General features: G+C 47.9%; 1 protein-coding gene across 1 annotated transcript; it reads right to left on the reverse strand.

Moving 5' to 3' along the window:
• Positions 1–10,215: 10,215 nt before the first annotated feature.
• LOC136653053 (vomeronasal type-2 receptor 26-like) lies at positions 10,216–11,145 on the reverse strand. Its single transcript, XM_066629978.1, has one exon. It carries the CDS (start codon positions 11,143–11,145, stop codon positions 10,216–10,218), a length of 930 nt encoding a protein of 309 aa, XP_066486075.1.
• Positions 11,146–23,511: the final 12,366 nt, after the last annotated feature.

The following is a 23,511-nucleotide window of genomic DNA, read 5'->3' on the forward strand; positions in this document are numbered from 1 at the left end:
CACTCAATGGGGAGCTGTTCCGAGGAAGGCTGGCTGCAAAGGCTCTGAGGTTTTTTCTCAAAATGGTTCAGGAGGCGTGGCTGCAGGAGAGAACTTACGATTGGCTGGTGGTGAGCCAATCGTGAACTGCCCTGAGCCATGCGGGAGAAAAACACTGACCTTAGCCGAGCAGAGCGGGCAAAATTCAAAAGAAAAAGAAAATGTGGAGTCAGTGGGGTGGCAACGGAGCAACGGGAGAGGAGGGCAGTGAGCTCAGGGGTTGGAGGGAAGCAGCCTGCCCTCCTGAACACACAGAGGCTTGGAAAAAGCATCTGTTTTATTTAAAGTGACACATGTGGGGGGGAGAACCGCAGCTTCAGCGCCCCTCTCCATGCTGCCTGGCTCAGCGCCTGGGGCTTTTGCCCCATCTGCCAGTGGTTGTGTGTGCCACAGAGAGGGCTCTGAGTGCCCCTTCTGGCATGTGTGACATAGGTTCGCCACCACTGGTTTAGCATCTGAGTCTGGCTAAGGACTGAGGTCAGGGGACTCCCCACCAATCCCATGTGCTGGAGGGGCAACTGAGGAGCACTCAATGAGTAATGCCCTCCGTAGATGACCTCTGGATGCATATTGAAAGCCCAGCTTCAAGCCTTTGTGCCCACACCAGGATGCAATACAAAGTGACCAAGTTAGTAGAAAATGACAAAACCCAACTGCAGTCTGGGGTGGGCGAAAAAACTGCCTGCCAAGAGCCAATCATGTGGATGGGAAATTTCCTACCTGGCATCAGAACGGCAACCAGCAAGGCCCAGACTGCAGAAATGCAGACATGATTGTGAAGACTGCAGCTCCCTGTCTTTCTCCATGAAACGGTAGGCAAGTAAGTTTACACTGATACCGCAATTAGTGAAGAAAAGCAGAGAATGCATTCTTACAAAGCAACCTCAAAAAGAACCATTTTGACAGGGCAGTTTCGAGTTCCTTGTTTCTCATGCTATACATCACTGGATTCAGCATGGATGGAAGAAAGGCAGCTAGCGTGCCTGTATGGGCACGCTAGCAATGATTGCCAGGCTGCCCCCCCTATCAGCCGGCAGAAGGGCTTTGCTGCCAGCTGATTGGCTGGCTGGCCTTGGGGGGCGGGACAACTGAGCCTGATCTGGCGCGCAGGCGCTAGACCCGGCTCAGTTCCGTTCCTGGAAGCGACCGGGCAGGTCGCTTTTCCAAGAGCGGAGAGAGGCTGCCCCACGACAGGGCTTGAGGCGCGGGGATCCACGCTTTCAGGCTCCCGTCACCTCAGCAGTGGGTAGCCTCTCTTTAGCGAGCTGTGCGCTCTGCAGTTTCGCTCCGGGGCGCAGCGACTGAGTGGCCCCGTGAGCGATATCGAGGCGGGCATCCCGCTGCGCGCTCTGCAGACGGCGTCAGGGGGGGTGACCCGCTGCGCGCTCTGCAGGGTGCCAGCGAGGGGGGCGGCCCGCTGCGCGCTCTGCCCGAGCAGCAGCGGTGGGGGGCGGCCCGCTGCGCGCTCTCCCAGCCGCGTGGCTCTGCGCGCCCTGCGGCGGCGGGTGCATTTTGGGGGGTCCGTGGGGGCGGCAGGCACCCGTGGTGGGTGGCCGCCCCGCGTTTCTCCTTGGCGGGCCTGTCCGTTGGGGCACATTTTGGCGGCCATTGGAGGGGTGCCTCATGGCTGGGCGCCATTTTGGGCCCTGCCTCGTGGCGCTCCGCCATTTTAAAAAATTTTAAATATAGCCTGGCGACCGTTTTGAGGGCTTCAACTGCCAAAGGGTCTCTCATTTTCAGAGTTGGGGAATTCGAGGGACAAGAAACCGTGCTGCTGCGGTGGCACTGCTGGGATCATAGTCCTCCCCATTTCTCGTATCGTATTCAGTTAAAGATTAGAACACAGGGGGCGGTGGGCCCCACTTGGGATATTTCTTCACAGGGGGGTGGACATGGGGAAGAAAGCCCAGAAATTGGGTGGCAAGGCGGCCAAAAAGGCAGTTCCAGCTTGGCCTCTCCCCTCCCCTCCCTCATCGTCGGATGAGGAGGATCAAATGGCAGAGTTGCGGGCTGTAATGGCTCGCTATGATGCGCGAAAACAAGAGAGGGCCCTATGCAAGGCAGGGCAGGGTGATGGGGGCTCCAGCTCCAGGGCAGTCCCCGTACCTTGCAGATCAGGTAGGATGAGTAAAGGGGCCTCTCTCCCTCCCCGGCAGGTTCATGTTTTGTAGGACAAGCACGTTACTTTCGAGGAGGGCGAGGCGCAGGACGGCAACACCCTAGAGGCGGAGGAGGAGGTGGTCCATCCTGTTAAAAGGCCTCGGCCACAGGCTAATAATGGCTGCGATGGGCAAGGTGAGCCGTGGGCGGGCTTTGCTCACAATGCAGAGTCTGCGTGGGAAGACAAGGAGGGCATTCCTTGGGTACCTAGCCGGGCTGCACCAGATCAGCCCTGGTCTCCTTGGGGCCCTCCTTCCTTCTGGCAGGGGCCCAATTACCCCCAGTACCCCTGGGCCCTGGGTTGGACATATCCCTGTCCCAAATCTGGTCCCAGGGCCAGCAGGACACCCCCCCCCCAGTGTGGTCATTATCCTGCCACAGCCGACACAGAGTTGGACCAGCAGGATGTGGACTGGGGGGAAGAGTCATTGGGATTGGTGGTGGAGAGGGAGAAGCCTACGGTTTCATATGGCATCATCGCCATCCCTCTGGGCTCTCACCTCGCCATGTCGGTCAAGGAGAAGATATGGCGGGGTGACTTTGTGGACATGTTCAGTTTCCTTCACATTGAGCGTGAGCCTACCCCCAAAGTGGGAGACCCTGTGCATGACAAGGAAACCGTCAGGCAGAGGAAGATAGACAAGAATTGGACCAATTGGCTGAATGGGTTCATTGTCTATGCTGGGGTCACTGTCCAGTTGCACCCCAAAAAGGCGGGGAAACTATTCAAATACCTGGACATTATTCATTGCGCTTTGCGTGATCATGCTGGTGCGGCTTGGATGGCTTATGACCGTCAATTTCGCATCAGAGCCGCACAGGACCCATCTTTGGACTGGACTATACCCCAGTGGGAACTCTGGGTGCAGTTAGTCCTGCCGGCCAGGGCAACGTTGGGGGATAGGGCGGATAGCAGGCATTTGATTGCTCGTTCCAGACCCGAGCAGCCTGCGGCACCTGAGGGTGTGCAGGGGTGTCAAACCCCTCGCGCTTGCTTCCAATTTAATGCCACTGGCAAATGCAACAGGCCGGGATGTTCGTTTTCCCATGGCTGCCCCATGTGTGGGGCTGGGCATCCCGTGGCAAAATGTCCATGGATCAGTGGACCACGGCAAGGTTTCCGCCCCTTCCGTGGTAAAAAGCCGGGTGGTGGACCCTCAACTGGTGTTGGCAAAGGGCCCGACGCCAATTGAGATTCCCTCCTTGGTTTACTGGCTGCAATTTTATACAGATCGTTCTGCAGCCAGAGTATTTGAGGGTTTTCAGCTTGGTTTCAAGATCCTAGCCCCGCCTCCAGTTAGCCCCACGTTCGCTCGCAACCTCCGGTCAGTGACTGACATGGAGGAGGTGGTGCGAGGTAAAAATAGCCAAGGAGTTAGAAGCGGGTAGAGTAGCTGGACCGTTTGCGGTTCCTCCGTGGAGGAATTGCAGGTATCCCCCCTGGGTGTGGTGCCTAAAAAAGCCCAGGGCCAATTTAGACTGATTCACCACCTGTCCTTTCCGGAGGGTTCCTCCATAAATGACGGGATACCGACCCACCGGTGTTCAGTCAGATACACTTCTTTAGACGAGGTGGTTGCCTGCCTCAAGAAGTGTGGCCCTGGGGCCTTGATGGCCAAGGCAGATATTCAGTCTGCCTTTTGATTGCTTCTAGTGCACCCCCAGGATTTCTGCCAGACAATAGGGCGTTGCCAATGGGGTGTTCAATTTCCTGTTCGGATTTTGAGGTGTCCAGTACATTTTGGAATGACTGTGCGTTTCAGAACTGTGTTACGATCCACTGCCCACTACTTTTTATGGGACCAGCTGGGTCTGGCACCTGTGCTCGGCTCCTGGGTGACCTTACAGCACTGTGTGAGCAGCTGGAGGTCCCCCTGGCACACGAGAAGACAGAGGGCCCCCCCCCCCTTGGCAGGCTCACCTTTTAGGTATCGATTTGGACTCGGTTACACAGACCAACCGCCTGCCAAGGGACAAATTAGATAATCTGATAGGGATGTTGACTAGCGCCCTAGGGTCCCGGGTTATGAATCTGGTTAGAGTCTTTGTCAAACAGTGTCTTGCTATCACCACTGTTTTATCAGCCAGACATGAGCCCGGGCTTGAAGATAGCATAGCTGATGCTCTCTCTCGAGTTCAGGGGGAATGATTTCGGCTGCTGGCCCTGCGGCCAGGCTGTATCCAGATCCCAGGCCCACACGGCTGCTTTGGTTAGGTCACTGTTTGCCCCCCCCCCTGACAGAGTCCTTCAGTGGGGGCGCTGTGTGTCACGGTCTGGGAGTTTATCCCTCCATAACATACCCGTTAGGGCGTGGGCAGTGGATTCAGTTGTAACAGGCTCCGAGCCGGTGTCCTTGTCCAGTATCTGTCAGGGAACAGTGCTGCTTAATGGCTCCTGCAGGAGTGGGCCCGCTATTCCGCCACGAGGATCGCCCCACCCCTTCCCCTTTACCAGTTTCGGGCCATTTTTTAAAAGAGCGCAGTCTCAATTAGGCCTGAGGCCTGAATTGTTTGGGCTGCATTCATTTAGGATTGGGGCAGCATCCATTGCGGCCAGCATTGGTTTCTCCCCCCAGGGCATCAGGTGCATCGGTAGATGATGCTCTGGTGCCTTTAAATCCTAAGTGCGTATAGGTGCCGCCAGGGCTCTGTGTGCAACGCCAGTGGTCGCAATGCGTGCACTGCCAGGTTGGCACGATGTGTCAGAGCCATGTACGCCCTGTGGGCAGCGCTCAGTGAGCGTGTGCCACGCCAGTGTTGGCGAGATGTGTCAGAGCCGAGTAGGCTCTGTTGGCAGCGCCAGTGTTGGCGAGATGTGTCAGAGCCGAGTAGGCTCTGTTGGCAGCGCTCAGAGGGCGTGTGCCGCGCCAGTGTTGGCGAGATGTGTCAGAGCCGCGTAGGCTCTGTTGGCAGCGCTTGGAGGGCGTTTGCCAGTGTCGGCGTGATGGGTAGGTGGGGTGTCCTAGTAAGGCAGACCAGGTCACTGACCGTGACTGGCCATGGGAGTGAGTATTAGAGCGGAGGAAGGATTCCTCCTTTCTCTTGGCCTGTCCAGTGAGCTTATCTCACAATGTGCTTCTTTTTCCCACAGGTCCGTGAAGGAGCTGCCCAGCCAGGGTCTTGATCTGCGGACACTCCATAGTTTTTGGGCTTGGAAGCATGCCATGTCATCCAGTTTCAGCTCTCAGCTGGCACTGGGTGATGTTGCGCACATTGACTGGTTGGCCAAGAGGGGTATGTGCTGGGGGCCAATTTTTCCTGGCCGTTTTGGAGTACATTGCTGTCAACCCCCTGCCGCAGGTAATCGTGGTACACTTGGGCGAAAATGACCTGGGTCAGAGGACATCCATGTCCTTGAGGCTCCAGGCCCGCAAGGATTTTAACTCGTTAGTCCGTCGGTTTCCCGGGATCACTATCCTGTGGTCTGACATGCTGCCTAGGCGAGTTTGGCGGTGGGCGAGTTGTGTTAAAAGAATAGAGGTAGCACGCAAAAGGGTCAACGCTTACCTGGGCAGGGTCATCACGGAGCTTGGTGGAGCGGCTATCCAGCATCCCAGTATTGGTTTTGAGGAGCCTGCTCTTTACCGTGGCGATGGAGTTTACCTTTCTCCTATGGGTTATGGGCGCTTTCTTTCAGAGTTGCAACAAGGCTTGAAACTCTTTTTGGGTGCAGGGAAGGCCAAGCGCTAGGCTGACCTCCCCTTGTGGTGGTAGAAGTGCGGGGTGGGTAGACAGAAGACCTTCTCTTGCGTCCAATCTAAGCCAGCAAGGGCAGGGGTGAACCAGAACCGCTCTTTGGATGCTTGACCGGCTCGGGGAGGCAGGCTGGCTAGCCCCTGGTCTGAACTTTGGGGCCTTGCAGGGGTGACCTGAAGGCAGAGTAGTTTGGCTGGCTTACCCTCTTTGGGCGACAGTGAAAGGCGGGCTTAATAACAATTGAGCTACACCTGGAGTTGGGTGGACGCCCTATGAGACTGGGGGACGTAGACGGCTAGGCCGTTTCCCCCATTTAGAACCCCGCACTTAGTTTGGGTATTGTTTCCTATTTTGCCTTGTTGCGCTTGTTGTAAGTTAATAAAGTGGCCCATTTAATCCCATACCTGTTGTCGGCTGTATTTATTGGGGAATGCATGGTAAGGGAATATACAATAGTAAATGTCAAATCCAGGTGTGATGGGGTGCTGGAGGAGGGCCTGAGATATGCAAAGCAGATGGTCAATAAGAATGTGGAGAAGACAATGAGGTGGGGAAGGCATGTCGTGAAGGCCTTTTGCCTCCCTTTCGCAGAACGGATTCTCAGCACTGTGGCAATGATGTGCACATGATTGGCCCATAGTGGCTGCTAGGGGTTGCCCTGGGGCAAGGGAACCCTTATCCTGAGGTGGCATCCAGTGGCCAAAAATCTCCTGCAAGATACAGCAGAATGGATGTTTTTTTGTTTAGGATTGGGCTGCCATTCCATGTGTATTTGGGTTGTACCACATCATACTGCAGGTTCTGAAGTCATAACTTCAGGGAAGGTTCCTGCAGAATTCGCATTCAACAACACTACCTATTTAACCAAGTGACAGACAATGGTTTTTAAAGTGTTCAATTTTCTATTCACACAAAAAAGGTTTTTAAAAATTTCAGACACTTTGGTCAAGTTAATCCCAGCTTGCAAAGAAATCAGGATGCCATTAAACATCTTAATACATTTGCAAAACAGAATAATGCTAGCTGTCATCATATTTTAGAGAACAAAATTGTATAATGAAAGCTTTGCTTTTACACATGAATGTCTCAACTTGTAATGGCAAAAGAAGCAAAACTTAAATCATAATCAAGTGACACTGTCATTGCAGCTTTTTGACTAGAAACTATCACCAGGTCCTTGCTTGTGAGTTTGCCATGAATGAGATCAACAAGAAAGTAAACCTTTTACCCAACAAGACACTAGAATTCAAGATCCAAGGAGACAGATTCAATACAGCAGGAGTATCACATGGCACTATGTATCTCCTTTTCAGAAGGTGTCCCCTTAATTATCAGTGTGGCCAGAAGAAGAACCTCATGGCCATCATTGGAGGGCTCATCACCACTGTGTAAAGAAGAAAATGCATGTATGCCATTTGGATGTTAAAACTGCTTCTCCACGGAGAAATTAAAGAGGAGCTTTATATGAAACAACCACTAGGTTTTACAGACAGCAAGGAAGCTCACCCTGTATGCAAGCTTCAGAAGGGGTTGTATGGTTTAAGGCAATCAGCCAAAGCCTGGAATGAAAAACTGGACCAAATGTTAACACAACACTTCACACAAGGTGCAGCAGACCAGTGTCTGTACACAAAACAAAAGAATGGAAAATGGACATATCTCTTGTTTTATGTAGATGACTTGCTATGTTTTTAGGAGAGGGAACAAGAATGCAGAGAAGTAGTAAATCACATCTTAAAAGAGGTGGAAATTAAGGAGCTAGGAGATGTCACTTATTATTTGGGTATGCAAGTGGACAGAGAGCAAGATGGAAGTTTTCTTCTCAGCCAGAAAACAAAGATTTTGGGCTTGTTGGAGTCACTTGTGGGGCAGGTGTTGCTCAAGGTGGCGTTGCCAGGAAGGTGGAGATGCTGCCTGCTGCCAACCTCAGTCTCCAAACTTATCTGTAGGAAGGCCACATTTTATATATTATTTCACAAATTTTTGCCAGCTGCAAAAAAAATCAATTTCATAAATGAATGAATGAAATTTAAATGAATGAATATGTTTTATTTGAATCTGTTCTGTAACCAGCAGGATATGATTCAAAACAAAATAAATATTACTGAGGAAAACAGAAAGGGCACAGCACATCATCTCTGCCTGATCTATTGCAGAAACCCATTTTGTGATGACTTGTTTAGGCATGTGCAGAAATGATGCTATTTCCTTCCTTCAGTTGCTTTACTGCACTGTTGAAAGTCAGTATTTGGAAATCTGATTTGTTTTCTTGGCAGGGGTGCAGTTAATGAATAATTATGGTTTGAGGGTCTTCAAGCATACATCCCAGGTGACTGAAAATGAGGGTCAGCCAGGGTCACACCACTTTGGCTATATGGAATGGAGAGGGGTGGACAGAACTGCACGTGTTAACTGACCAATTGCATGGTTGGGGGAAAATGTTTTAAGTTGCTGCAGGTCAGGTAAAATCTTGAAGTGTTCCTAAGACCATAGTTTGGAGACACCTGGCCTACATGACACTGCAACCTAATTCAGTTCAGGTTTGAACTTCATGGTATTCTCCTTCATACTTCTTCCAAACTTTTCATATACTTCAAACCCTGGAAAACTGCCTTCCAAGCATTTCTTCCTTTGGAATTTAACTTTGTGATCAAGGTGAAATCAGCCTCGAAAATGTAAGCACTGAAGAAAGTTCTCTTCCTCATCACCAGTGTTGGGAACTTGAGTCAGTGACTCGACCTGAGTCGCAAAAATGCGTGATTTTTGCTGACTCAGAAACTTGTGGGTCATGTGTATGGAAGACTCTGAAAAAAACTTGAGTCTGGGGCCCGTGACTCGGCACTTGTCCCCGCACTTGCTGACTCGAGTCTGCCTGTGTCTGGGGGTGCTTCCCTACTATTTCGCTGTGTGGAAAACCTTGTGGGGCAAGCATTCCGATGGGCGAGCAGCAGAGAGTTCCAGCTGGGAGCCAGGAAAGGGTTAATGCGAGCAGGAGGAGGACCTCTCTTTTCCCATCTCTGATAGGAAGGAAGGAATGGATGATCATTGGACAAAGGATGGGCATTCTCATATTTCCATCTTCTGAGGGAATGCTGGAGGAGGAGCAATCCTCATTGAATGGCTGGCGCAAATGGGACTACTTATGAGTAGGGCTGCCAAGGATTGGGTCATCCTGGTAAGCCTCCCAGCTGCTGCTTGTGAACCTCCTCCCTCTTGCTGCTTCTGTCCCAGCTCTCACTCACTTCCTACCATCCCTTTTGTCCTGTTTGCAGATGGGCGTGGATGACAGGGGAATGTTCAAAGAGAGCTCCAACACACACATGCTCTCACTCCCTTGCAGCAGCCCTGTTTTTCTGCTCTGGTGTTTTTTTAAAGGGGGGTGACTTGACTCTTGCCCTTCAGGGTCACTACAGGGTTATTCAGAGACTCGGACAGTGCCCCCATTATGACTCAATTTCGAGTTGAGTTGTGGGGGGGTCACTCAGCAACTCAACTTGAGTCAAGTCCCACTGGGTTTTCCCATCCATTCTCATCACCATGGATCCAAATGTTTAAAGACAAGGTTAGGGCATTCTCAGAGAAAAACAGAAACAAAGAAAAGGAGCCACCCAAACTCCCATGATGGGAATTGAGACGTAAGAGACAATGATATTCAGTACCGTGACCTGGAGTGGGCCATCCATGAAGTTAGTTGATGCAGCTCTGGAAACATTTTGCTGGTTCATATTATGTGACAGAATTTCAAATGAGATTCCTGTTGTTACATTCAGACTTCTATGTTCCAATTCTATAGTCTGGGGGTTCCCAAACTTTTAGCACTGGGACTCACTTTTTAATATAACCCTCTCTCGGGACCCACTTAGGTTTACCAGACTTTGAAAAAGGAGATTTAGTAAGAAATAATATTTTATTTATTAATAATAATTAGGAAAAAAGATCCTCAAACGCTTATCTCCTTATATTTAAACATGCTTACAAACTGCAGGAGCTGAGCGCTTTACAGGGTAATTAGCAGCTACAGTTAGAGTCTGATTTTTGAACAGCCCCAGGGTTTATGGCAATTAGTTATCTGATCACCACAGGCCAAAAATCAGGTTGCAACGCACCAGTTTGGGACCACTGACCCACTGCTATAATCTATTATCAAAACTATCTCTGGATAGGAGCACATGAGATACAACTGTTGCTTCTGAAATAGTTCCACCATGCAACTTGCCAAGCATACCTTTAAGGTTATGTTTTTTAAAACAGTTGTGCACTGTTTTGTGCACAACTGACATATAGAAAAATCATACTACATCTACAAACTCCCAATTCAATTTAATGCTTTCTTCCTTCTGTTAACAGCTTCTTGGAATTGTACTCGGTTCCAAGGGCAATAATGTAACATTTGGGGAGAAAGATACAGGCAAGCAATGCAGTGTTGGAGGCCAAGAAGGCAAAGACCTCCACGGCCACTACATATTTCCCCTTGGTGCTCAGGTAGGCAGGAATAAAGGAGATCCAGACACTGCAAAAGATCAACATGCTGAAGGTGATCAGTTTGGCTTCATTGAAAGTGTCAGGCAGTTTTCTGGCTAAGAAAGCAACAATAAAACTGACAGTAGCCAGGATGCCAATGTAGCCCAGTACGGAGTAAAACATGGTGATCGAAGCTTCATTACATTCCACAATGATCTGCCCAGTCTGGGAGTGCATGTCAACATCTGGAAATGGAGGTGAGGTTGACAGCCATGCAATGCAAATACCCATTTGAATAAGGCAGCAGGAAAGAACAATGGAGTAAGCCACTTTTTTCCCCAGCCATTTCCTCATCCTGTTATCTGGCTGAGTGGCCATGAAGGCCAGGACCACCATGATGGTTTTTGCCAGCACACAAGAAACAGCCACAGAGAAAATAATGCCAAAAGCTGATTGCCGGAGAAGGCAGGAAACCTTCCCAGGCTTGCCAATGAAGAGCAGGGAAGAAAGGTAGCAAAACAGGATGGAGCCAAGAAGAACACAGGTGAGCTGCCTGTTGTTGGCTTTGACAATGGGAGTGTTCCAGTTCTTCCTAAAGGTGAGTATCACCAGGCTTGTGACCACAGCAAAGAAAATAACCAGGGAAACCAAAATCATCCCTAATGGCTCTTGGTAGGAAAGGAAGGTGGTGACTTTGGGAATGCACTGGTCTTGGTTCTTGTTTGGATAGTCCTCTTCTGGGCATCTGATGCAATGAATTGCATCTGTAAGGGACAAGCAGAATATCATTTGAAACGGAGCGGTGCCCCTTCCTCTTGTAGTGAAACACCAACTCTCCTGTGAAGAGGTAAAGCTGCCAGAGAGGCATAATCCTCACCTTAATGTTTAGATTCTACCACTATATAGGGGGGAGGAAACACTGTTAGCCACCTTGACTACCTTCTGATGGGGAGAGGAAGGGCAGGACATGAATACCTGCAATATACTACGCTAGAGCTCTATTCATTCATGTGGTGCTTGGTGACTGATAATAAAATTTATTAAATAGCATAGTATCTAACTCTGGGGAAGAGGCGTTCAAATGTGTATAGTACTGGCAATGGTCACAAACCTACACAGAATTCATCACTGCTGAATTGACTGCTTTATACATGCTTATTTATTTAAGGACGTATTCCATCATTAAGGATTATATGATGTCAGTGTCCCCCTAACTTACCTGGAGGAAACCTGGAGGGAACAGGCTTGCAAGGCAAGGAGGAGACAGGCTCCAAAGCCAGCAGCAGGTGGAGTACCGGTCTGGAGAGCCAGGAGAGGGAGGAGAAACACCAGGCTCCAGTGTTTTGGCTCAAAGAAGCAGTGAGGGGAGGGGCTAGGAGAGGCCAGTCAGTCTTTTAACCCTCCCATGGAGGAAGGGGCGGGGCCTAGAGGTGCGGGGCCTGGTCATGAGCCTAAAGCTCAGCTGGGACAAGGATTAAGTCATTCTGGGGCAGGCAGCTGGAGGGAGCAGAACCCAGCCTGCCCATGAACCAAAGGCTGGCTAGGAGCTAAAAAGCCCTAGCAGCTGGGGGAGATGGACCGGGTGACGCAACCTCCTTCCCCCCACACTCTCTGCTGAGGCCCCGATGGCTAAGCCATTGCTCTGGGAGACAGAACCTCCAGTGCCCTGCCGCTGCCTCTTGCTAATATGAAGGTCCCCCTCAAGCCAGGACCCCATGTATGAGTTTGCAGCCCAATTCTATCTTATGTCCCTGCGTGGTGAAGCAGCAGTGTCAATGCTGTGCCCGCTGCATCCCATGAGGGAGTTTCAGCTTCCTGTGGGGAGGGAACACTTGAGGTGGGATAAGGGGACATTTGTTTCCTTGCCCTGGGGTATGCCTGTGCCTAGTTGCCTGGTCTATTTGGCTCTACCAAGTGCTGGTGCACATCTACATGGACCAGTGCAGGCAAATTGCCCCTGGGAAGAGGTTTTGGATTTGACTGCCACTGAATCGACCCCTTTCCCAGGTGCAATCCGCCCTCCTCCCCTCTGTGTCACCTTCCCATTCTTCCCTCCCCCTGCCCTATTCCAACCCCTCCCTGCCTCCCTCTCACCTCCTGTGCAGCCTAACCTCAGGCAGCAGGCATACCTAGGCTGTTGCTGCATGGACCTAGCCAGGCCTTGCCCTCCAGTGTGGTGTTTGCAATAACCAGAAAGTACATCACTCCACCATCACACGTATCGCGGCAGTGTAATGACCCAATGGGACTGGGTTGTTAGCATCCCCGAAAGGAAACTGACATTTGAAAATGTGGTTTATGGCTCAGCCTTCACAAGCACATGGGCCAGGGCCACCAGTGTGAATGGCTGGCAGCCCTGGGCATGCACCAATGGATTGCCCACATCAAAGCCAGTACATTGCTCGGGGTTGGTTCTGGGGCATGCTGGGGAGGATATTGATAGGGATCAGAGCTGACCCAGGACATTCTGAGGCTGTCAGCTAAATAGAAATATGCATGTTGATTTCAAAAACTGCCTTCTGAACTATTGACTCTCTTAAAAATTATTTCCCATAATTGATTCAAGTGTTCTGTGTATAGAAGAAATGTCAAGTGAAGATTAAATAAATATTTAAAAAAATTGAGAATCCGTGTTTTACACTCAAGTTAAAATATTTTATCCTTCTGTCCTTAATTCTTGTGATCTAAGCCTTTATCAGGTTGCTACCATTTCATGATATATCTATTCTTTCTGGTGAAACTTCAAGCTTTTATTGTCTGGATACTATCTTAGAACTCTTATTTGCATTTATTTATTGAAAGGTCTATACTTCTTTTGGGGGGCATTACTGTTGACCTCTGGCAGTGAAGGGAAGCTGGCAGTGGGGTGGGCAGTGGGCAGAATGGAACAGGAGGGGGAGGAATGGGGAAGATTCTGGGCAGGGAGGGGGCAGGTAGGTGGTAGAACAGGGCACCACCCAGCAGCACTGATGCACGCAGGATCCTAACCCCAATCTGTCTCCCCTTCTCTCCTGTACTATCCTTGGACTTGCACCAATGAAATAGGTGGTGCAGGTCTGAGGATACCCAATGGTACAGCAGATGTTTGCCCTGGGGTAAAAGAACGAAAGTGCCATTACTTCGTGGAGGTCTCTGGACTCCCCCCTCCCCCACAGGATAGAGCACATGCACTCCATTGGCACAGCTGCATCAGCAGGGAGAGGATTTAGTTAGGATTGGGCTGTTCATTACCTTCAATTCCATTCTATGTCCCTTTCAATAAAAACTGTCTGTTGACCAAGGTTACTCCCTAGTCCTGTGCTGTGAGAGGACTCAAATTACCCCATATGTTGCCAGCTATAGGGGATAAGGGTAGTCAGACAATGAACAGAAGACACTCAATCACTGATACGACAACACCTACACAGTAGCCCTTGCAAGTTTAAGGTTGCAATTCTATACTTTTACATGAAATTAAGCACAACTGAACATAGTGAAAATATATTCCCAAGTAAACATGTACAGATGTGCACTGGTATCTGCAAGGGTTCCGTTCCAGAACCCCCTATGGATAACCGAAACTGCAGATACCAGGGAATGCCCCCCGCCGTCTGGAGCCGAGGGACATGGAGCTCCCCTTGCCTCTGGAGTGTCCTCTGAGCCCAGCAGAGTCTGCAGACGTCCATACACAGCTTCTGCCATGCTCAGACCGACAGTTAAAAAAAATGCGGCTTCTGGTTTCTGTGGGAAACTGGAAGAGACAATTTGTAATGCCTTATAAGGAATTGGGAGGCCTGGGGGGATGTGGGCGTGGGGGAGATAGGTACTCAATCCTCAGATAACTGAATTCACTGATATGCCCCCCGCCTCCCAGATAGCACTGTGCATTAAGTAATGAGTTTTATTTCTACCTGCTTGAATTTGCTATTCCATACAGCAGTATCATCAGTGATGCTGAACTCCTGACTTGGAGAAATCATTCCAACTCGGACCTTAAGAAAGGACTGATTGGGGAAAGTCACCCAGTTGTTGATATCGAGTCCAGACGATAATTTCTCATTGGCAAACCAAACTTCATGCCCAGCACCATTGTTAAAGTGGATGTCTTTCAGGAGAGAGTGTAGCTAGGTTGGGAGGGAATAGATGTATAACAATTTATAACATAGAGCCCTTTCTCTCAGTGTGTCCATTGCCACTGAATGCACTTCTTTCCTCCAAAATATTCTTTAGACATGAAGTTTACGAGAATCAGTTTGGCAATTTTTCCTCATCTTCCTTCTCACTTTATCATCACCTAATATTTCCAAAACTGTGCAACTCTTTTTATTTGGTTCTCTGTTCTTAGGTTTCCTGACCTTTTCCTGGTTTTCCACTAGATTCATGGCAACAGCTTCACTATGTGGTTTCACATAGCTTCAATGTACCATGTTCTCAACGTACAGTGGAAAGTTTCTGTATGTGGTTTCAGCCATCAGACATTTATATCCTACCTTTTCTTCCCTATTATGGAGCTGAAGGTGGCATAGATGGAGTTTCTAAGAGGTAATGTCACAACTGCAAATGTGCTTAACTTCCACAAAGCAGCTGTTTCATGTGCCTTAGAGACTGGGGACATGATTTCATCCACAACAACAAGGAAATTCTAAGTACTATTCTTCAGAAATGCATCCCACTGACCCCAGTAGCAGCTTTCTCCCAGATAAACGCTCAAGATTGCCCTGTAAGTCATTCAATAATATTAAAAATGTACCTTCCAGGGTTCAATATTCAAATGCTTGTATTTGCTTCTGTCTGGCACTGCACTTTTCCTGGATGCACCTATGGCATGCAAAGCATGTGCTACAGCATAGAGAGCATTGTAAATATGGTAGCTCTGACCACTCATCTCCATCTCAAACCGAGACCCAGGCAAACTCTCCAGCTTCTCCTCTCCTGTACAGCGTTCAAAATCTTTTATTTCTTTATTAAGGCGACATTTGAAAGCGTATTGCAAGAAAAAACAAAGGAAATGTGACAGGGATTTATCAGGCTTTAAGTTCTGGAGGAAGTCCTTGAATCCTGGCACGACTTCTGTGGAATCTGAGAAGGACAATGTGCCATGGAACGTTTCTGAACAGAAACCCATAGCTGCAATTTCGGTGATAAAATCCCATTGAGGGGGTGTGATCCAAACCTTCCCTATGTGGTGCCTCTGTATAAATTCAGCATAATGTAAAGCCATTGCCAAAACATGCAGAGACTGAGCATTCCCACTGACAATAACCACACTGACTTCAGTCGATAGAAGTGTTGAGTGTACTTTACGGATACTGTCAAAGTAACGATCCATATTAGCATTCCTGTGTCCACCAGTCCTTTCCTGGAAGGCAACACAAATGCTATTCTGAGCAAACAAAGGGGTCAGGATCTTCAGAAAGCTTTCTCCGCTCTCATCACCTGACACAATGAGGCCGATCCAGGTCCATTTGAAATGCAGAAGTAGCTGGACTATCCCTGTGTGGAGAGTCCCTTCCCTTGGTGCATTCCAGTACACAGAGGGCAAATGGTGTCCAGTGGGTGGAGTTTCATATGCGCCATAGGTGAGCTAATAGGGAAAATATGACTCATTACTAGAGGTGGGTGAAAACAGGGAGAGCAAAATAAAAATACATAATATTGCTTTCTGCACCTCATTTTTGCAACACACACAGACACAGAAATCTGCAAAAAAAAAACCCTCCTTATTTGGTTTTTATTTATTATTTAATGGGGGTGCATGGGTAATGCATCTGCTGCCACGATACCACCTATACCACATACCACCTATATCACAATAGATATGTGGTATATCACCTATACCACATACCACCTATAGCACCTATACCACATACCACATACCACCTATATCACATTCGGGCCCACACTGGCCCGAGGCAACTGCTCTCAGCATGAAGGTGACTCTTTGACCTCTTGCATGAGCTGTGGGATGAGGGCTCCCTCCACTGCTTGCTGTTTCACATCTGTGATGCAGTAGCGGCAGCAAAGGAAAGGCCAGCCTTGCTTTGTGCAAGGCCTTTTATAGGCCCTGAGCTATTGCAAGACCTTCATTCATTCATAGAAGGTCATCTTTAATATATATTTATGTAAACAGATGTAAATTTATTCACATTTTAAATGTAAATTAATTCTTTTTTTCCCCCGGCCCCAACACAGTGTCAGAGAGACGATGTGGCTCTCCTACCAAAAACTTAGGACACCCCTGCTCCAAACCAATGTGATTCCCTCCAAAGTTAAGATGCAGACTTTTGTTTCTGGGTTTTATTTGAATATGAACTCTGTCTCTGTTTAACTGAAGATATTCTCACCTAAATATGTTAGTAACTACGGTACTTGACTCAGCTGTTGCTTTATTCACTGCTGTAGTTCATATATCCATTTTTAAAAAACAAAACACTTGCCCTCCATGAGTTGTATCCAAAGAAAATAGGCATGATTTAAATCAATGACTAGTTAGTGGTGTTATCATGTCATGTGACTCATTGTAGATGCTACAGACCAAAGCTAATCTCAGGTCATGAATTTTTAAAACATTCCAGCTTCTTTTTTAAGAATATATAGAAACTTTCAGGTTTCCCACTCCTCATTTTTATCCATAGTATCTAGAATACATAGGGGAGTGAGAGCCCAATCCTGTGCTGGGCGGCACAGATCGTAAGGCCACTAGCGCTGGCCGGTGCTGGGCTAGCACGGGGCAGTCGCCCAGCTTCCGTGGCTCGGCTGTCTTCCGGACTGCCAAGTCGTGGCACGGTAAGTGGGGGCTGGGACGGGAGTGGGGAGGAGGCGTTCCGGGGAGGGGGAGGCCGTCAGGGGGCTGAGAGAGGGCAGGGGAAGCATGCTGGGGGCGGACAGGAGTCATGCCAGGGGAGGGAGGAAGGCGGGTCCACGGAGCTCCGCTCCACAGGATTCAAGGGTGCGGAGCCCTACACGAGTGCCTTTATCTTACCACCGACCTTCTGGTTGGCAGTAAAGTGAGTAGCCCCATTGCGGGGCTGCTTACCTTACTTGGGGGAAGGGGATGAAAGTCCCCTTCTCCCGAGGCGCCTCCCGCAGTAGTTCAGGAGGCGCAGATCTGGCGGCAGCCCTTCTCGGTGCTGCCGAGCCTGGACACCCCGGGCAGCTCAGGATTGGGCTGTGAAAGATGTAAACTGTGAAGAAAGGCAGCATGAAGAAAGTGGGAGGGTTGGGCAGAAAAGCCACTCATAGCCCATCCTATGGACCTGTCACATTGCAGGCCAAACAAAAGGCCCAGGACCTTATGGCCATCGCAAAATTTGATGCACCACAGTGTGAGGCTGGGGGGGGATCCCAGTGTCAGGCCTGGGCTTCCAGGGACTAGGCTATAACTAGACATAAAGTACAAAACACATTTATTCAGGGTTGCATTTCCATCACAGTTTTAAAGCACTATCAATGCACTTCTATTTCCCCAATGCGTTCTGAAACCAAAGAAGTTCCTCACAGCATTGAGGGAGAGAGTGAAAGCCTGTCCTTGAATGCCCTTGCATTGTGAGAAGAAAAAGCAAATGAGGACCTTGCTGAGGTGGAAGAAAAGACATGCAGTAACACTACTCAAAGCAAAAAAATTATCACATTCTGATAAAAGTTTTCATTTAGATTAAATCTAGCTCATGATAAGTTAAAATTCTCAGTTTAAAACTTATTTAAAAAATGTAGTAACATCTGCTTTGTGGGAAATTTTAGGAAGGGGGCAATCAAGCGACTTGCTCTAGGCTCAAGGACAGCTCTCAGTGGCGCTGTAACAGTGCAGGTTAGTGCAGTGTAACTGTGTAAGAGTGCAGTGTAACAGGTTAGTCACCACTGCAAACAGTGAGGGGCAGTGGCTGGGAAACAGTGCCCTCTGTGTAAGGCCCAGTGCCTGCTTGTGGTGTGGGGGACAAGCGGTGGGAGGGCAGAAAGTTTCAAAAACTTATTGGGTGCACATTCTTGCTTAAACAGGTTGCATTGGCAGCCAGCAGGAAGGAAGGAACTGCAGTGAGGTCTTTCTACTGACCTTAGTGGTGTTCCCTTTAACCATTTCAACTGCTTTGTATATGCTAAGAGAACACCAGTGAGGTCAATCGAAAGACTTAACTGCAGTGCCTTCCTTCTTGCTGGCTGCAAAGCAAGCACAGTTATTATTATTATTATTATTATTATTATTATTATTAGTAGTAGTAGTAGTAGTAGTAGTAGTAGTAGTAGTAGTAGTATCCAACCTTTCTCCCCGAAGGGACACAAGGCAAAGCATATTAACACATATCATAAGGCAGTGAGTCAAAAAGAGCATAGAGCAACAAATCACAAATCAATCAGGCCTGTAAAAAATATTAAAAGATGTTAAAAAGGCTAAGAACTCAGGAGGCTTGTTTAAACAGAAGGGTCTTCAGGCCTCGCGGAAAAGTCTCAAAAGACATTTAAGCAAGAACATGCGTTCAGTCAGTTTTTAAAATAGTTTAATAGTCAGTTTTTAAAATAGTTTAATGGTGCACAGGGTGACCACTTAATGGTCCCCAACCCCCATGTGCCTTCCAGTGTGCCCATTACATCATTTAAAAAAATTACTGGGCTGAAAATCGACTTGATTTTCTCCCTAGTAAGTGTTTGAAAGGTGTAAAGGGCATGCAGTGGAGCTTCCATGGGGTGGGGGCTATCTGCTATATCTGTGAATCCCAGGTATCCACAGGGGGGGGTCCGGAACAGATCCCCTGCTGAGTCCGGGGCACATCTATACCGTAACAAGTTCAGCTAAGGGACACAGTATCAGTACCTGGTTGCTGGGGCTTGTGGAGCAAAACCCTCACACTGGCATCCCCCAACCCACTAGTGGCATTTTGAAAATTACCATTGACATTGCTTTTGAGAGTTCAGGGACTGTCCTTCAAAATGGGCCTTCTGATCGTCATGAGGTCTTGGTCAATGCCCAACCTGGCAAAACCCTCATGCTCCCCTGACCAGACATAAGGAGAATGAAAATGATAAAGGAACAGCAGCAGTTCTTCAGCCCTGCCTAAATACATGTTAATATACCTGGGGGATCTTGTAGAGGCTCAAGATGGAGTACATTTGGATGATATATTCTACAGTGAGTCCACCAATGACAGACAAGACATTCTCTTGATTATCACACTTGTAGTTGGGTACATTCCTTTGCAGTTTGAAAAGTAGATCCACGATTGACTCGTATGTGATCATTCCATCAAAAAGGTTGTCATAGATGTTCATCCCCAAGGTGATGTTGGGCAGGAGATGGGGATTCCCATTGATCTCTTGAATGGCAAACATGAAGGTCAGGACATGCTGATAATCTTTAGGCTCTAGCCTGCAATGAGATCAAAACTGAGACTTAGATATTCAGAGAATGTCTAGTAAGTTGTCACTATTACCACATGTAGTAGTGCGCAGAAGACCTCCCCCAACAAAATGAAAAAGCAGGCAAAGGAAAAAAAAGAGTGACAAGGTAGAGGCAAATGAATCTTTACTCTGCATGTTTAGTGAACATGTTCATTTGAGGAGGAGAAAAGGGAGAGATTGGAAGTACTACACCTTTGCTTGCAAATCTGGGGTATGTCAAGATGGAGGATATTTGGATACCATATTCTATAGTGAGTCCACCAATAACAGACATGACATAGCCTTATCGCACATGCAATTGGGTACATTCCTTTGCCATCTGAACAGTAGATCCAGGGTAGATTTGTACGTGACCATTCCTTCAACAAAGGTGTCATAGGTGTTCATCCCTCTGCATAATGGGTACCAAACAATAAACAACTTACATTAAACTTTGTACCTCCATATTTGGAAGTTTCTGAAAGTTGACTGCATTCTTTAGAGGACGTATAAGAGACAGGACCCCGGCAATGATAGTATCTCCTGGCCTATACAGATTCTTTTCATGATGTCTTTCAAAACTACATTCAGTAATAACTTCCCAGCAGGCCTGAGAAGGGAGAAGGAGAAACCACAGGAGCAGGAACAACCACTGGGCTGCAAATGCAAGCCTGACCCTGCTCATGAGCAAGTCACAGCTGCTCACCTGCATCCTGAACTCCGCTTTCTACTTGAATTACCTCTCTGGTAGATCCTTGCAAGAATGTCACTCAGGAGCTACACAGAAACAGAGCTCTGGTCGGAGAGATTCAGCTCAAAGGCTCTTCTCTATGTGATGAACAACTGGGGAGATGCCTGATGAATCTGTGCATCTCCATGGAGCAGCAATTCAGAACTATGTGTCAGTTCAGAGTAAAACCACCTTCATTTTTCATACAGATTAGTTACATGTCGATGACTGTATAAGGAGAAAAATAACAGTGGTTTGGATAATTATGGAGTACGTAAATAGCTCCCTAATGGCCAAGATTCTCTATACCACATGAAAAACATACATGTTTTTGAGGACTGAATGAGACAAAGAGTGGGGGTTGATCTGATTTGGGATCATGACAGGTGGCAGGGTGCTTTGTCATCATCTCAATCCGTATTGCCCCCCCCCCCAACTCAGTTTGTATAGCTCAGACAAACCTATCAAAGAAGTGCTACGGCATCTCATCTAGTTTCACCCAAAAGGCCAAATCACATTACTCTAAATTCAGAATGTGACCCAGTGGAAAAACAGACAGGGGCATAAAACAAAGCAGGTATGCAGCAGGGAGTTGTAGGGGTATTTCTTAGGAGTTTGTTTCCACCATAGTTTGGCTTACATTCTCACCCTCTAAATCAGTGGTTCCCAAATCAGCCAGGGAAGCACTTAGTTCTGGCCCCTTAAGGGACGGGGGCAGGAGGATTATAGCAATGTATATTCAAGTATATGAATCTACTTGAATGGTTCAAGTAGATTCCTCATGAGGAAGCCTACAACATGGCTTCCTCATGGCCTACACCATGGCTTCCTCATGAGGAAGCTGCTTGAACCATTCACTAATGAGGCTATACTATATCTCCAGAACTAGATGTGATAGGGCAAAACGGATGCCACATTTTGAATCGGCACCCCAAATTCATATCAAACCACCATAAAGTTTGGGAAAAACTTTTCTGACCTTCAGTTTTACAGGCCTGTGAAATTGATTGCAGAAAATTAGCATCATTGTGTTTAGGTTCACACTAGAATGGACCAAAATGAACTTCTGCAGCAGCAATAGCCCCACACCTGGGTCACTGAGCTTCTATACACTCCTTCATGATTATGGGATCCACAAGCCAAAAAGCTACTGTAGCAAGCCTGTTTTGACACCCAGATTTGACACTGTGTTCTGGAGGGTCATGGATGCATTCAAGAGCCCAGTGTGTATGGCTTGCATGCACATGGTTGTGCCAAAGCATCATGCACAGTGAGTTCAGGTGAGACAGGAAAATGTCAGATCCCAGGAAATTTCTGGGCCTTTGGCTCCTGGGCCCCCTTTCTGAACCTGGGCCCAGGTACAAATTACCCCCTTTACCCCCCCTCTCCTAGGCCCTGGCCTGCAGCGTTGGTTGTAGCAGGCTCAGGGCTCACCCAATCTCTGTCCAATAGTCACTAATTGCCTCACACAATTCTAACAAAGATTCAGATGTGAACTCAGGAGCCCTCAGAGAATGGGTTGGCAGAGGGCTGTAGAAGTTCTCAGAACTTGGACAGAATAAAGCACATTTTTGAAGGCACTTCTTGTTGGAGTTGGTGCAACTTTGTCTGCTGTCCAGAAGGGGTCAAGCTAAGGCCCACTGAATCCGACCTTTCTACCTGTTCGCTCTGTGATCCTTGTGGGGTGTGGCCCTAACCCTTTATCCTTCCCTTCTCCTCTGAGCACTTCCTCTTGTCCTCTGACCACGGACCTGTTAAGATGGCACACACCAGGGCTCTGATGCCCAGGCCATCTTGAGCACAAGGCCTGCAGGGCGAGGCAACTCTAGGGCCTTGCTATCTCTAAGTGTTAGCTGAACTTCTGATCCTAATCACATGCTGTAAACATACACTCAATGGAACTGTAAGAAAATGACTTCTTTCTGCAACTTTAACAAGCCATTGCCTCTTTGTCTTTTCTATTGCAGTCAGCCGGGTGAGGGAGATTCCCTTGGGTGATACCCTAAAGGGGGTGTCTGCTGCTTAAGCTACTCTGCTTCCCCCCCCCAAAGAGGAAACAATTTTTAATTTCCTCCAACACTTCTCCCGTATTTTTTTCCCCCTTTCTTTTTGACAAATTGTGCCTTCTTTGTTACTTTCCCTCCTTTTTTGGTTTCATTCTTCTTGTCACCTCTGCTATAGTTTCCACTTGTGGGGCAGGTGTTGCTCAAGGTGGCGTTGCCAGGAAATTGGAGATGCTGCCTGCTGGCAACCTCAGCCTCCAACTCTTCCTCCTGAAGTAGTTTTACAGAAACTAATTTCCCTACGTCAGGTGTCTCCAAACGTAACTGTAGGAAGGCCACGTTTTATATAGTATTTCACACATTTTGCGGGATGCAAAAAAAATCAATTTTATAAATGAATGAATGAAATTTAAATGAATACATGTGTTTTATTTGAATCTTTTTTTGTAACCAGCAGGATAGGATTCAAAACAAAATATTACTGAGGAAAACAGAAAGGGCACAGCACATCATCTCTGCCTGATCTATTGCAGAAACCCATTTTGTGATGACTTGTTTAGGCATGTGCAGAAATGATGCTATTTCCTTCCTTCAGTTGCTTTACTGCACTGTTGAAAGTCAGTATTTGGAAAGCTGATTTGTTTTCTTGGCAGGGGTGCAGTTAATGAATAATTATGGTTTGAGGGTCTTCAAGCATACATCCCAGGTGGCTGAAAATGAGGGTCAGCCAGGGTCACACCACTTTGGCTATATGGAATGGAGAGGGGTGGACAGATCTGCACGTGTTAACTGACCAATTGCATGGTTGCAGGAAAATGTTTTAAGTTGCTGCAGGTCAGATAAAATATTGAAGTGTTCCTAAGACCATAGTTTGGAGACACCTGGCCTACATGACACTGCAACCTAATTCAGTTCAGGTTTGAACTTCATGGTATTCTCCTTTATACTTCTTCCAAACTTTTCATATACTTCAAACCATGGAAAACTGCCTTCCAAGCATTTCTTCCTTTGGAATTTAACTTTGTGATCAAGGTGAAATCAGCCTCGAAAATGTAAGCACTGAAGAAAGTTCTC

Source organism: Tiliqua scincoides, chromosome 5 (genome assembly GCF_035046505.1).
Source record: "Tiliqua scincoides isolate rTilSci1 chromosome 5, rTilSci1.hap2, whole genome shotgun sequence".
Taxonomy (NCBI): Eukaryota; Metazoa; Chordata; class Lepidosauria; order Squamata; family Scincidae; genus Tiliqua; species Tiliqua scincoides.

What these genes read in the sequence shown, in the direction of transcription:
- LOC136653053 (XM_066629978.1), bottom strand. Translation starts at nt 11,145, where the DNA reads ATGATATTCTGCTTGTCCCTTACAGATGCAATTCATTGCATCAGATGC.